Source organism: Mustela lutreola, chromosome 8, assembly GCF_030435805.1.
Source record: "Mustela lutreola isolate mMusLut2 chromosome 8, mMusLut2.pri, whole genome shotgun sequence".
NCBI classification, from domain to species: Eukaryota; Metazoa; Chordata; class Mammalia; order Carnivora; family Mustelidae; genus Mustela; species Mustela lutreola.
In genome coordinates, this window is record NC_081297.1 from 31,638,563 (window position 1) to 31,654,166 (window position 15,604).

The 15,604-nt window shown below is 35.1% G+C and overlaps 1 protein-coding gene across 1 annotated transcript in view; it reads right to left on the minus strand.

Annotated features, from left to right (window-relative positions):
• Nucleotides 1-2,228: 2,228 nt before the first annotated feature.
• The window catches only part of ITGB1 (integrin subunit beta 1), a 45,425-nt gene continuing 32,049 nt past the window's right edge, over nucleotides 2,229-15,604 (minus strand). The window contains exons 10-16 of the mRNA XM_059184219.1: nucleotides 15,230-15,370; nucleotides 14,866-15,065; nucleotides 12,847-13,085; nucleotides 12,401-12,623; nucleotides 11,546-11,778; nucleotides 9,676-9,842; nucleotides 2,229-3,457 (exon numbers count right to left, since the gene is read on the minus strand). Of these exons, the coding sequence (XP_059040202.1) occupies nucleotides 3,392-3,457; nucleotides 9,676-9,842; nucleotides 11,546-11,778; nucleotides 12,401-12,623; nucleotides 12,847-13,085; nucleotides 14,866-15,065; nucleotides 15,230-15,370 (1,269 nt within the window). The 3' untranslated portion in view covers nucleotides 2,229-3,391. The remainder of the gene's footprint in view (nucleotides 3,458-9,675; nucleotides 9,843-11,545; nucleotides 11,779-12,400; nucleotides 12,624-12,846; nucleotides 13,086-14,865; nucleotides 15,066-15,229; nucleotides 15,371-15,604) is intronic.

Here is a 15,604-nt window from a genome sequence, read left to right on the forward strand (position 1 = left end):
ATAATTAACTCTGCTTAATATACCAGTCTACTTTAGAATGTCTCAATAATAAACCCGGAGTAAATAAAAAATCCAATAAAATTATATGAAATATCACTAGTAAGCTTTTATGGGAACTCTATACCCTTTAAAAATTCAGAGAAGAGAGGCGCCTGGGTGGCTCAGTGGGTTAAAGCCTCTGCTTTCGGCTTAGGTCATGATCCCAGGGTCCTGGGATCGAGCCCTGCATCAGGCTCTCTGCTCAGCAGGGAGCCTGCTTTCCTTCCTCTCTTTCTGCCTGCCTCTCTGCCTACTTGGGATCTCTGTCTGTCAAATAAATTAAAAAAAAAAAAAAAAAAAAAGGAAAAAAAATTCATAGAGGATAAACCCAATGAACACTTAGAGGTATTACGGAAGGAAATGAACATAAGCATTGTCTTTATCACAGGCTTAAGGGAGTATTTGTTTCATGCATCATCCTAGCATTTTTGTGCCTCAGAGGTTCTAGTTGAGAAGACAGGTCATCCTTATAGTGGTAGAGGCTTAATGGGCTCTTCAATCTTGATCTAATCCAGCCCCTAAATCTGCTCCTACTGATCAGTCTGATCAGTCAAAAGCCACTTTGATTCTCAGAAGAATCCTAAAACACGAGAGATTCTAAAGACCCAGTCTCATGGGCTCAAAAAGGGTCCTGAAGATACTGTCTCCGAACTCCTTTGAGTACATTAGGTCAGAAACATCCAAGGCTTCAAGGAGACCGGCAATAAACAAAAGACAAATGGCCTCCAGTCAAGGTTGTCCCTCAAATTCTAGTAGCAACAGAAGGAAAAAGGGCCAATTTCACGTTTAAAAAGTTGACCATCGTGACTTTTTAAAGTAGTATGATGATCCATTCCTGTGACTCTAGGTTTTATCTGGGCATCTCTGCAACAAATGCCACTACTGACATTTGACACTCACCAAAGCATTCATTAATGATACTTACATTTTGTAAATTTTCATAACAGAGTTTGAATAAAAACAAAAAACTTTTAACTATTTTTTTATTTCAGGGTACTTATTTTTTAGAAAATGTTTCATTGGAGGTCAAAATATACTGTCACTAGGAAAATAAATATTTCAGTGAGAAAGTTCTATGCAACTTCAATCAAAGCTAATTTCCCATCTCTTGAAATTGTATTTTGGAATTACAAGTTTTACAACCTAAAATTATTCAAATGTCAATGCTCTTACAGTCAGTATGAGAAATAAACTCTATACAGTTCCACCAGCTTCCAAATAAAAGAATTTCCATCTTTGTAAGTTGTAATATAAAACCTGAAAATTCACCATATTTCAGCCTCAAGGACATATATGTCAGGAAAAAAAAACATGTATGTATACAACAGTGCCTTTGTTCCTATAATATTAAAAATGGTTTAGTCTAAGCTAGGAAATACAATTAAATGGAATAAGTACAAACGGACACCAGTTTTTAGAAACGGGAGGATGCCGCAAATGTGAAGTTGAAAGTCTGAACACAGTCCTCCCCCCAAGTGTTTCTGACACTTGTTGTATGCTCTAGGAAGAATTATGTCTTCTAATATACTTTACACAAGTATGTTTTATAGGTGTACATACTTTCTCACCAATAAACCAAAACCAAATGAAAATAAAATTTCCTTATCAGAAAAGTAACAGGGACACCTATGGTGCTGTCAGTTGAGGGCTCCACTCTTGGTTTCAACTCAGGTCGTGAACTGACTTGTGGGATTGAGCCCTGGGCTTGGCCAGGAGTCTGCTTGAGACTCTCTCCCCCTCTGCCCCTCTTGCTCTACTCTTTCTTCCTCTCCCCTTAAATAAATAAATAAATATTAAAAAAAAAAAAAAAAGGAAGAAAAGTAACAATCCTGTCTGGATCTTAAACAACAATTTCCAGCTTCTAGTTACCAGTTCTAAGATACTCACAGAGTTAATCCTGCTTGATGCAGGGATGAAAGCCATCTCCCGCCACAGGGTGCAGGGAGCAGGGAGCGAGTGGCCCAGAGAGGGCTGAGGATTTAACCACTATTATTTAAAGAGCCCAGAGACAGTCTGAAAAATCTCTTTGATCACACCACTTTCCTTCTGTCGCTGGCACATCTTTTCTTTTTTTAAGAAATATATTTTATCTTCTTAAGTGAAATATCCATTAACCAGAAATACTTTTAGTCAGTCTAAGCTATAAAAATGTCATGCACAGAAACTGACAAAACAGCAAAACATCCAACTTACATATTTTAGGCATATTTATTTAATAAATAACTTCAGTAAACAGCATGTAAAAAGTGAACTGTTAAAATTAAAAGGCACTTAACACAAGAATGTGACTAGGATGAAACAAAACGGGCAAATGGTGAGAAGGAAATATACAGTGGTCTGTTACAGCGTGGGCCGAAGGGGGGACGTGAGTAAGTGAGGACTGAGGACTTCACATGTTCATTAAAAAGGCAAATTTACAGCTGAAATGTCAAAGAAAAAGTACTGGTAAAAAAAAAAAAAAGTCTAACCCCCAAATTGCAAACAAATACATTAAATGATTAGAAGAGGTGAGGTGATAAAAAGCACCAGGCTTTAAAAGAAATACAATGAATAAAATAAATTCACCCAAAGGTCCTCAATTCAGCAAATATTTTGTAAATTAAGGCCATTATGTAAATGATGCTAAATTAAGGACTTTTTTGCAGAAAATTTCCCATTACTTTTATCCAAGGCTTGACTTCCTAAAGTAAAGGCAATGAGTTACCAAGACTAAGTAACTCTTAAAATGGCACACAGGTTTTAAAGCTATGTTTTCCCTTCCTAACTCTCTTTCTCCCGTGGCCTCTGTAGATCAAATATTTCAACTATTTTACACCAGTAATTCCCAATATGCTCAGTCTTTCAGATATGTTATCAGTCTTGTCTACTAGGCAAAGAGCAAAGTAACAAATTTAAAACAATTCTAAACTAGCTACGTCGGACATTTACTTTGGATTCTGTAAAACTAAAACCTGACATATCTGTAAAGCTAAAAATCAATTTTAATACTTGATTAATGGAAACTCTCAGCATACTCGTTACTTTAACTACTGTCCTTTCAATCACTCTAGCAATATCACTTAATCCCCAGTAAGAGCCTGATTTCAACAGTCCAGGAGGAAAAGGTCAAAAAGGCACAAAGTGACCTTCGCTGAGGAGGATAAGCATCGTGTCTCAAGTTTTTTTGTCAGTCCCTGGCATTGGTTATAACATTATTTTCAAAATAATAAAAACCTTTTTAAATTATACATATTGTACATTTCCAAAAACTGCACATGAGAGAAATCATAGTGCTACTGCCCTAAAGCTACCTCACTGTGACTGTGAAAATTACCACTCTGCACTCAGTGTCGTCAGTCTGCACAGGTCACGCTCATTTGCCCTCGTACTTTGGATTGACAACAGTTGTCACAGCACTCTTATAAATCGGATTTTCACCCTAAAAAAAAAAAAAAAGAAAAACAATCGGTTTACTAAAATCGTGTAGTATTATTAAACAATATTGAAAGTGAATGGTCATTTTTGGACATTCTTTCCATTCTTATCTGTCCAGATATCACACTCAATTTTTAAAAAGGCATTCATGGGATGCCTAGGTGGCTCAGTTGGTTAAGCGGCTGCCTTTGGCTCAGGTCATGATCCCAGCGTCCTGGGATCGAGTCCCACATCGGGCTCCTTGCTTGGCAGGGAGCCTGCTTCTCCCTCTGCCTCTGCCTACAATTCCACCTGCCTGTGCTCGTGCTCTCTCTCTCTCTCCCTCTAACAAATAAATAAATAAAAATCTTAAAAAAAATAAAAAAATAAAAAGGCATTCATAAAAGTTTACACAGAAATGAAACCTGAAAGCTTGGCTCTTGAAGTGGAAAGGTGACCCTGTAATCTGGCATCATTTCATTCCAGAGTCCTTCTACACAGCAGGATTAAGAATGTCCTCCATGGCAGAGAATGTGCTATTTATTAAGGCTTCTCTCCTCTCAACTATAGTTTTGAATGCCTGTCTTAAAGAAGAATTAACCCCTCTGCCATTAATTGCCTGATTCTTAACCCTTCATTGTGGGTAAGAAGGTTCTTGATAATTCCTGGGAATCCTGTACTGTCATCTCTGTGAGGGAAGCGTTCTCCTGAGGCTCTTCCACCACAGAACTTACTGATAGAGACAGTCCTGTGACAAGGCTGTCTGTCACAGGATTGCTGAGGGTCCTGTGCCTCCACAAGTTGTCACATTGCCAAATTTGCTTAAAATGTTAACACAAATAATACCATTCTTCATGAAATAATTGTTAACCTTCGGTATCACACTGGTAAAATGTTTTATCTTTATTGCAATACTAAATTGTGTTAAAGAGTACTGAAATCAAGCCCAGCGAATGACTACAAGCCATCAATAAAAGAGCTCTTCCAAGATCCAAAAATATGCAGGCACTGATGTTTTCAGCAGGCAAACAACATACACTCCCACACTACCATTTTCTTAAAAAACAAAAACAAAAACAAAAAAGAACAAAACCCTTACAAAACCCTTATGCTAAGAGTGATACATTTCAATATCTACTATAGCAGTTTCTTTCTCCTATCCTTAAAAGCCAACTGAGAAGTATGGCCATAATCCTCTATCAGAGGAAATTACAGTGAGCACAAATCAATAAATGTTAAATAAAAACTTAAGGTATTAATTTTTAGGTAAAAATTAAGACTTTGAAATGCTGTTTGGTTTTGTATTGTACCATAGAGCCATTTGTGGTGACTTTTAAAAATATTTGTAGAAAGCATCTAAATAGTGATTTTTGCTTTTAAAATTTATTTATACTTCACTGCAGATTATATTTGGATACGGCTTTTATTGCTGCAATTTTTGCCCTCTACTAGGGTACAATCTGGTGGATGACACACATGCAAATAAGTTAAGGCACTTTGATACAGTACAAAATACAACTACGTACACAATATGGGAGCAGTAAAAGAAAAAAGGGACTTAGAGAAGATTAAAGGTATTTTCAGAGAAATTGATTATAGATAAAATATTAAAAGATAAATAGAAACACAAGGAAAATCGAAGTTCATAGGCAGTCAAGGTCTAGGGGAAAAAATGTCACATTTGTGTAGAAATACATAGAGTTTAGAAGTTTTTAACAGTGTGAGTGTAAGTGTATGTCCTGAGGTGTCAGCAAGGGAGAAGAGACAAGAGAGAAGGACAGTGCCAAATCCTAAAGGTCCTGTAGGCCACCCTGAAAAGACTGAATTTTATTGCACAGATAGGAAATCATTGAGGAAAGTATAGCGTGTAAAGTTGGGTGGTCCTGAAACACATCAAATAAACCACTACCACTTCAGCTCAGCAGTTAGTCTGAATTCCTATTAAGACAGGACACTATATTTTAGTCCAACCCCAATCCCACCCCACAAAATACAACTTGACCAGTCATTTCAGAAGCATGGAACTCAGGATCCCTCAGAGACAAACATTATATAATCTGGATGATTAAAAAAAATACAGGAGGATATCAACTTCTTATCTCTTATCCAACTGAAGCTAATACATTATTATACAGACATTACAACTGACACTTCATAACGGAGACAGGAAACTGGATCCTGGCAACTACATTCCTAGCAAGTTATATAGTACAAATAAGTTAAACTCTCTATTTCCATTCTATTTCCATGATGCTAAAACTAGATTCTTCCAAATATACTGACAAAAACAAATCACGATTTTTCTTTAAAACAATACATTAGATCAAATATTTCATACTTAAGAATTGTAAGGGGGGTAAACTCATATATAAACCAAACCAAACAAACAAAAAAAAAACCCAAAAATAAAAAAACCCAGAAAACAAAACAAAACAAAAAAACACCCAAATTACTGATGAGTCCAAAGTACATAAGGCAGAAACTTACCTTTGGAGAAAAGTGCCTTTTCATATACACAAATGTTTATATATTTATTATTACATCCAAACAAAAGTTTAACATGCAAGGTTAGAGGTAAAATTAAACTATCTGTGTTAGGCATCATTTTTAAATGGAGGTAAACTAAAGTAAACCAGATTAGTTTCCATCGTTCAGAGTGCAACCCCACCCCTATCTTGAAAAAAAAAAAAATTAAAAGCATATTTAAATCAAGAGAAAAGGCTTATATTCAGCAGTGAAGTTTTCTGCACTCAGTAAAATGTCATCTTTATGTTTATACTGGAATGACAGAGCAGTGGCTACAGAATCATTACGGATTATAAGATAACATACTAGATAGACAACACACAACTGTGAGAGATTAGGAAGCTGCATTTAAATTTGCATAACAGCAAGGAAGATAGACAATTTTTTAATCCACTTTAAAATTATAAAGTTAATAAATTTGACTTTACCTACATAATAGTCTTACGACATAAAGTAATTACAATGTCTGTTCATTACCTGAAATATGTTAACAACATAATTCATTGATTGGTAAACGCTGGTCCCATATCAGAAAAGTGTTTCACAATCAAAATTTATTTTCATTGCTTAATGCACATTAATTTCTATTGTTTATTTCTACTTTAATTTTTTGTGAGAAAACATCTCAGAATAACCGGTAGCCATTAATTTATTGGATTTCAATAATGAATAATAAAATTTTAATGAAACTTTTACTTCTTGAGTTATCCAAAAGGCTTATGTTGGCTGAAGAAGTAATTTTAGCCAAAATTAATGATATAAACCTTAAGTTTCACTATTACTGATTAATTTCCTTCAGTGTACAATTTCATGTGTAGTAAAGGTAGAAATTACACCTTTTAATAGAATACACAGAAATTTAACTCATTTGAGAAGTAACCATATAGAATTGTCAATATTTGACCTACCAAAAAAAAAAAAAAAAAAAAAAGGGAAGGAAGGAAGGAGGGAAGGGGGATAGGAAAGAAGGAAGGATGGATGGAAAGAAGGAAGAAAATTGAGCAAATCTGTTTCCTTCTAAAAATACTCCATGGAAAGGATTAAGGAAAGAGAACACACCAAGTCTAGACTACTACAAAAATGTACCAGCCTGCCCATATATGAATGTGACAGTAATCTTCTGCCATCAAATTTAATTTTGCCATTGAATAAGTCTTAAAATCTGCTTAGAAATAAAAGAAAAATCTGACAAGTAATGGTTTCCAACAGTCTTAAAAACACTGAGCAATCCTGTATTTAAAGTATACTCTCAGTAAATAAGCAAAAAAAGTGTCATTAAGTGGTATGTCTGTTACAATGTTTGTCCAATGCATTAATATTACAATGTTACTCTAAGTTACTACAAACGTTAAAAAGCTGAAATTCTCTATAAAGAATGATCTACCTCTTCTTACCAGGTAACAGAGTCTCCTGAAGGTGAGTGACTGCTGCTAGTACATTGTAGTGGGTAAGAACACAGACCCTGGAGTCCAAACTGCCTGGGTCTGATTCTGAGCTCTTCCACTAACCAGTCTTGTGTGAGCCTGGTCAAGTTACCTAACCCTTCTGTGTCTCCATTTTCTAATATGTAAAATTTTTAAAAAATGTCCTTGGGAAAGCAAAGAGGAATTCTGAATCACCAACCAAGAGAATCTGTTCTTATTATAACCTTTTAAATCAGTTTTGGGGACTTACATAATTGTATCAAAATATGCTAGAAGCATTTCATGAAAATTCAGATATAAGGAAATCCTGACCACTAAAAGAAAATAAAAAATAATAAATAAAATAAAATAAAATTTTAATAATATTTAATATTTTATAAAATAATAAAACAAAAGAAAAAATAATAAATTTGTCATTCATGTAAAATGTACATTCACCAAAACAGATGACCCTAGCTCAGTGAATAGGAAAAGCAAGCCTTATTACAATTTTGAATTTTCAACTAAATTTTTATTTAAAACTGTAAATGGGACTTTCTCTTTAAAGTCTTATTTTTTTTTTAAGAAGTTCAGTGTTAGATTTGAATATTAGAACCATTCAATAACCAGAAAAAAAAATACATAAATAAAAGGTCTTCTGGTTTTTAATGGAATTTCAACTTAAATCAAGAACTAGAGAATCTCCAAATAGTTCTAGAACCAATGATACTGTCGTTGCATATTATACCAATGTTTCACCAGGTCACATTTATTTTACTATCTTGCAATTTAGATTTCACTTTTATTTTTCACTATTTCACCCTGAAATCTCCAAATAGTGACTCATATGTAAGGATAATGCCACCTGAAGCGCAGAAGCATCGTGAAAATTATAAGTGACAGGCTGGTATCACAAACGCAGTTCATTAGCCAGACACCCACACCCACACAACAGAGGTTATTAACAGCTCCCCGTTAAAGATGTGACAGCTAAGCTCTGAACAGCCACGCGGCTCAGTGCTGTCGAAGGGCTGGGCTCTGACCCCCGGTCGGTCTGACCACAAAGCACGTCCTCTTTTTACTACAACCCAGCTGCTGCTCCTGCACCAGAGAGCTGATTTTAAAGCCCTTGGAAACACTAACTCTAAATTAACACACACACCAAAAAAAGCCACAATATAGCCGTATAAATAAAGCCAGACTTTAAAAAAACAGCACCAGTGATAAAGCACACACAGTGCAGTAAAAAATAATACGAGTTCACATGCAAAGACAGAAAATGAAAGAAAATACGAACGGCAACTTAGAGACCAGCTTTACGTCCATAGTTTGGATTCTTGAAATTATTAATAGGACTCTTGTAAATCGGATTTTCTTGCTAAAGTAAAAGAAATAGTTTCTAATGATTTCATCAGAAAAAAAAATTGACATGTATAGTGTTTAACCACTATAAGAGAATTTTCACTATGTTATAAATTTTACTTTTATACTTCCAAATATCATTATATAAAAAAAAACAAACTGCAGTAAAATGCAAATGACTAAAATTCATTTATACTTTAAAATTACCAAAGACTGCCTTCTTGTGTCAAAAGATAAATATATGAAGGCCAACATTTGGCCACCCCACCCTTGGACTTCATATTTCAAAATACATTATATGCTAGCACAACATTCCACTCACAGCTTTTAAAAATTTTTACAAATGTTATTAAGTTGTAATTTGCAGAATGTTAAATATACCCCCTTTAAGTATAGAGTTGTACATACATACCCACAAGCAAGATCATCCCAAGAAGATCCCTTGTGCCCTCTCCCCCCAACTCCAGCCTCTGGAAACCACTGATTTAGTTCTGCCCCTATAATTCTGCCTTTTCCACAATGTCATATACGTAGAATCATAAAATGTGTAGCCTTTTGAGTCTGGCTGCTTTTGATTAAGGTTCTTCATTAGAAAGGAGAGAGAGAGAAGCTTTCCACTGATCATCTTTTTACACAGGTAACATTATTTAGAATTCTACTTTACATGAGATGAGAAAAGGCAGAAGAGCAGATTTAAGATCACAATTAGGAAATAAAAACAATGACCACAGTATTCAGAAGATCCTTTCTTAAAATGTCTTGTTTTAAGGGGATATATTTAAGATGTTTTCTGCTTTTCACTAAATACAAGTTCTCTGAGGGACGAACTTCCGGAGAAATAAAAATACTTAAAGAGGACTTTAATAATCAGTTTTAGAGTTAACAGACAAGCCTTAGAAGTGTTACATTGACTTTGTAAACCTCCTTACATTTTAGATGTTCTGCAACTTACCGTGTCCCATTTGGCATTCATTTTCTCCTTTTCGAATTTCGCAAATTCCCTTCTGTCATGAATTATCATTAAAAGCTTCCAAATCAGTAGCAATGCAAGCCCAATAAGAACAATGCCAGCAACCACGCCAGCTACAATTGGAATGATGTCTGGACCAGTAGGACACTCTGTAAAATCAAAAGGAAAGAGTGAGCCCACAAGGAATGATATAGGCAAAGTACGGCCCAAACTACAAAGACCTCATTAGTCTCGTATCCAAAACATATAGGAATAAAAACCCAAAATAAGTAAATGAAAAGAATTCTGAAGAATCTATAAAAATGATTCTAGAACTAACAAGTGACTTTATAAAGCCATAGGATACATGATCAATAAATAAAAACTATATGCATTTATATTATACAGAAGTTCATTTCTACATACTGGAAATTGAAATTTAGAAAATAATATGTTTTACAATAGCATCGAAAATCATGAAGTACTTATGTGCACATCCAACAAAATATGGGCAAGATTTGCATGCAAAAATTACTAAGCACTGATGAAAGAAATCAAAGACCTGAATAAATGCTAAGATGTCACTTCTCCCCCAATTTGATCTACATAAACTCAGTGCAATCCCAATCAAAATCCTGGCGGGAATTTTATAGATATCAGCAAGTTAATTCTATATGCACAAGGAAGGCAGAGAACTACAAGTGTTTCAAAAACACTCTGGAAAAGAACAAAGTTGGATATCTCCTATCACCAGATTACAAGACTAACTATGAAGTAACACTAATTGAGATACTGTGGTATATTGGCTAAAGGTCAGATGCTCAGATTAATGGAACAGAATAAATAATTAGAAATAGGCCAACATACATAAGATCATCTGATTTTTCAACAAAGATAGAGAAGGGTCAATCTTTCCAACACACAGTGCTAGAAAGACTAGACATCCACATGCAAAAAACTGAACCTCACTCCATATACTAAGAATAACTCAAAATGAGTTATAGACCTAAATGGAAAACCAGAAACTATAAACCTTCTCGAAGAAAACACAGGAGAGAAGTCCTTTTGATCCTGAGTTAGGAAAAGAGTGCTAATGTAATAGTAAAAGCAAGATCCATAAAGAAAAACTTGACAAACTGTAGTTCATCAAAATTAAAGCTTCTTTTAAAAAACACTGTTAAAAAGGTGAAAAGAGAAGGAAGCATTAACTGGTAAACAATATTTGTCAAACACATACCTGGAAATGCAAAACAATACAGAAACTTCCAAAAACACAGTTTGCCTATTTCTTACAAAGTTAAACATATGCTCACCATATGCTCTGAAATTCATTCCTACTACACTTCCAAAAGAAATGAAAATTTACATTTCACAAAAACCTGTATACAAATGTAGAGAGAATATACAAAAAAGTGTCTATAAAAATCAAAATAAAAAATGTTTCATCTTCTGAGAAGCTGAAAATTTCATGCTTTACAATATCCTTTAACAAATTATCTTTCCCAGTAGTACCTAAACCTAAATCAAGCTCAAACTTAAGCGTCATCAATAATGATCTAAGTCCTAGTAAGTTCTTGGTTAAAGAAGAGTCCGGCAGTATGCTGAGTGTATGCCAACTGTTTTATGTGGATTCACGCATTTAGTCTTCAAACTCTCCACTCCTAACATTCAAGACCTGCTTTCTCTTTTCCTTATGTCTTATATAGTTAACAATACTATTTTAAGCTTTGAGATTTAAACTGCCTTAACTTGAACCTAAAATAATCCAGCTGGAGGCTATCATTGGGTGTTAGAGAAAATGCCAAGAGGCCTAAGTAGTAGCAGAAAGAAGAAAAAAGAAAAAGAAAAGAATGTACAACGATCAGATTTTTACCCGGAGTCTCTACAACATGAACGATGGCCTCATTGTTCCCATTGACTGAGTATGTGAAATAGAACCAGCAGTCGTCAACATCCTTCTCCTTACAGTGGGACAGGGGATCAACCTGGCCTGGCTGTGGTAATTTGTCCCGATTTTCAACCTTGGTGATGTTGAAATGTGAACATTCCTGGGCACACGTGTCTTTCTTTTCTCCTTTATTGAAGGCTCTGCACTGAACACATTCTCTGTGAAAATACAAATTATATTAAAAAAGTATTTAAAATTTAAAATGAGTATTTGCTGAAAGACTATTTCCTGTGAATAAATGGAGGCGCATAGGACACTTCTAGATGGAAAAATTAAATATAAAAATGCTCGTTTCCCCAGTGAAATTACATAGTACAATTCAAACTAAAATCAAAAAGAGAAGTAAAAAAGTAGTAAAATAAGACTAACCTTAACAGACATTATAAATGCATAGCACAAAACCAAAATGATTTCAACAATGCGTTGTTGATACAACAGTTCTTCAAAAGGCAAAACGTTCAATTTTGCTTAGTTTAGTCAAGAGACAGTAATTAAACAAGTGGTAATACTAATTCACAAAGGTCACCATGTGGAGTCAAAGACATAGCCAATTCGGACCAAAACGATGGCACCAACTACTCTCCTATAACAAACTTAAGTATCATACAACAAACACCAGCAACTGAGAAAGGATTTTTAAGACGCAGAGCAGGCCACCGTGTGTCAGAGATTTTATTTCCAGCGTGACCGAGTATCAGTACTACTCTGGTTCTAGTCTAATACTACACAGGTCAACAGACAGCAAATACCAACTGTTTCCGGCACCTGGGAAGGACTTACTTATGTTCCGCACAGACACCGAGGCAGGTCTGACACATCTCACAGGTCGGCCCTTGGAACTTGGGGTCAGTGCACTTACAGGCGCCACACTCGCAGACGCCCCGACCGTTGCAGATCTGTCCATTCGTGGCCAGGCACGAAGTTGTGTCCAGAGAACAGTCACAGGCACTGCCAGTGTAGTTGGGGTTGCACTCACACACGCGACACTTGCAAACACCATTTCCTGGGATTAAGAATATCATTTCTCACAACAGTGGTAAAGATATCAACCATGGCACCGACTTCAAAGTCAAAATAAGCAGTGATGTAGAAGAACACGTAGCTAAGGATACACGGACCCTACAGTGCTGCCCTTTTTCTACTTATTCACCAAGAAAACTCCTAATGCTTTTTTACTGTATTAGATGAAATCACACTTTAGAACGATTTTCAGACCCTTTTCTCACCTCCACAAATTAAGCCATTGGATCTATCGCAGTTGAAATTATCACACTCGCAGAATTTTCCGGAATAAATTTCATTTGTATTATCCCTCTTCCTACAAACACACTGTCCACAGACACACTCTCCATTGTTGCTACAGATTTCCGAACTGTTTTCTTTCCTGCAGTAAGCATCCATATCCTCACTGTTCACTTCATCCGTGCTACATTCGCAATGTCTACCGACTCGGCCCTCGTTGCACCTAAAGAAAGAACCCAAAATTTCAATCACATAAAATAAAAATTTAAAATAACAAGTCATACTGTGAGAAAGATGGGGAGAGGAAACAAGACTGTGAATGGTATCTTCAAAATACAATTATATTAATGGGAGTGTTCACACCACATGTCACAGACATGTATGAAAGTGTTCATATGTGCACACATGTATGTGTGCATGCACCAGCTAAGTTCACATGGAATATAGGAAAGAGACTAGGGGAAAAAAATGTATTCAGGAAAATAACCATTTTGATCAGGATGAAAATATCATCTAGCACTGAACAGGTAAACAAAACATTTGGAAATATAGGAACAACTTACTTTAAAAGAGTATGTTAGTTCTGTTCTCAAATGATATGCTATCACATTTGGTATTATAGATGAAGCATCTCTAAATTTAAAGCAATGGTCCAACCATTAATCTAAAAAAGTACAATAAACACGCCCCAAAAAGTGCACAGAAGTTAAAGAAAAACATACTGACCACAGCATTTAAAAATATACTATTTAAAAACAGGTACATCCTATGGGTCCAGACTTTTCGGACACACTGCATTTTTTGAACAGCCAAGGGTTAAGGACACTGGAAATATACTAATGTATATTAGTATATACATTATGTAAATAATGTAAAGGGGAGGAAGGCAAAATATTGTTTTTTTAAAGATTTATTTATTTTAGAGAGAGTGAGCATGGACGCAGGCCCGCAGGCTGGGGGCGGGGGAAGAGAGAGAAAGAGGGAATCCTTAAGCAGACTCCCCACTGAGTTTGGATCCAATGCTCCTAGGCCTCAATCCCACAACCCGAGACCATGACTGGAGTTGAAATCAAGAGCTAGCTAGCCACTTAACCAACTGAACCATCAGGAGTCCCAGGAAGACAAGACATTTTTAAGATTCTTTAGTTAATGAATTTTACTAAAAATGGATCTACATGACTCCATCAGGACACATATAACATAAAAAAGTAAAATGTAATATTTAAATTGTTATCTAGAATAGACAACTAGTAACAGATGGTGAAATCCAGCCATTTATTTTTCTCATGATTAAAAACCCTTCAACGCCTAGTCATTTGGGGCTGACCTTTAGATCAAAATACTCTCCTCTTCCTCCTATCTTTCAAGGAGAAAGCTATATTCAGAATCTATTCAATCTTAATTTTTAATTAAAAGGTAACCACCACAGTGTAAAAAAAAATTTTTTTAAATGATTCGATTGTAGTTTTATTAGTAGATTCCATGTTCAAAAAATAGTTTCTCTTTTTACTTTCACAAAATATATTTGTTTTTAAAAAATTATTCCAACAATGCAGAAGTACATGCACAAGGTGAACACCCTTTACTGCTTCCTGGTTCCACTTCCCCGATAAAACCACTGGAAGTTTGATATATCTTCCTAAAACCCTTTCTGTAAATGTATTTTATATAAGCTTATTTAGCTCTAGAAAATTCAGATTGCTACTATATGAGGGGAAAAACCCAAAAGCTACCTTAACAATTTGTTAAATGTATGTCTTAGATGGCTATAAAATTTTTTATTTCAAAGAACATCTTCTTGACAAAAAAGAAGGCAGGGAAGAACTTTCTATAAATACCACACAAGATCCTCAAACTGACCTCATGGTGAGCAGCACTGGTTGAAACAAAGAATTTACTTACTCTAAACAGACTTTTTTCTGGATTTCTCAAAAGAGCCTGCCCACAACTTTCTAAACCTAATGTAGCTCTCTCTCTGTCATTCTCCATCAACCTCAGCTCACCTGCAAGCTCCACACTCGAACGTGCCATTTCCTTCATGACACTTTGGACTGCTAGGGATGCCTTCGCTTTGGCATTCACATTCACAGATGAACTCAAGAATAACTTCTACTTCTTCAGTAAAGCCTAGAGGCTTAATTTTAATGGTTTCAGAATTCTTATTTGGACATTTATTTGAAGTTATGCTAATTTCAAATTGAACCTTGAAGGAAAAAAACAATTAAATTAACCACTAGGCAATTTAAATCTGTTAAAAAATATTTCAAAATGCTCATTTCTTTTACTATTTCTCAAATTATAAACTAGATTTGCTTATAAACAAGCATTTTTTTTTCTTTTCTTCAGAAAAATGCTTATATAACTTACCTCATCTCCAATGGAAATATTGGAGCATTTTCTTCCATTCTCCCCAGTTCCGTTTACTCCATTCTTACAGTAAGATTTGTAATTTATTGTTACTCCTTCTGGTAACTTGCTATTTTCCAAAATGACTTCTGAGGATAGGGACTGAAAGAAAGACAACTATAAAATATACTGAATGCATAAAACCAACAGGCAAAATGAACTACTAAGAAATGTTATTATTTAAATAAAAGATTTGGAACCAAATCCTGAATGACCAGAAAACACATGACTACAGAGAAACAGGCTCAAATCAAAATTCTTCAAAATACTGTACATGATGGTCCATATACACTATGGAGTATTATGCCTCCATCAGAAAGGATGAATACCCAACTT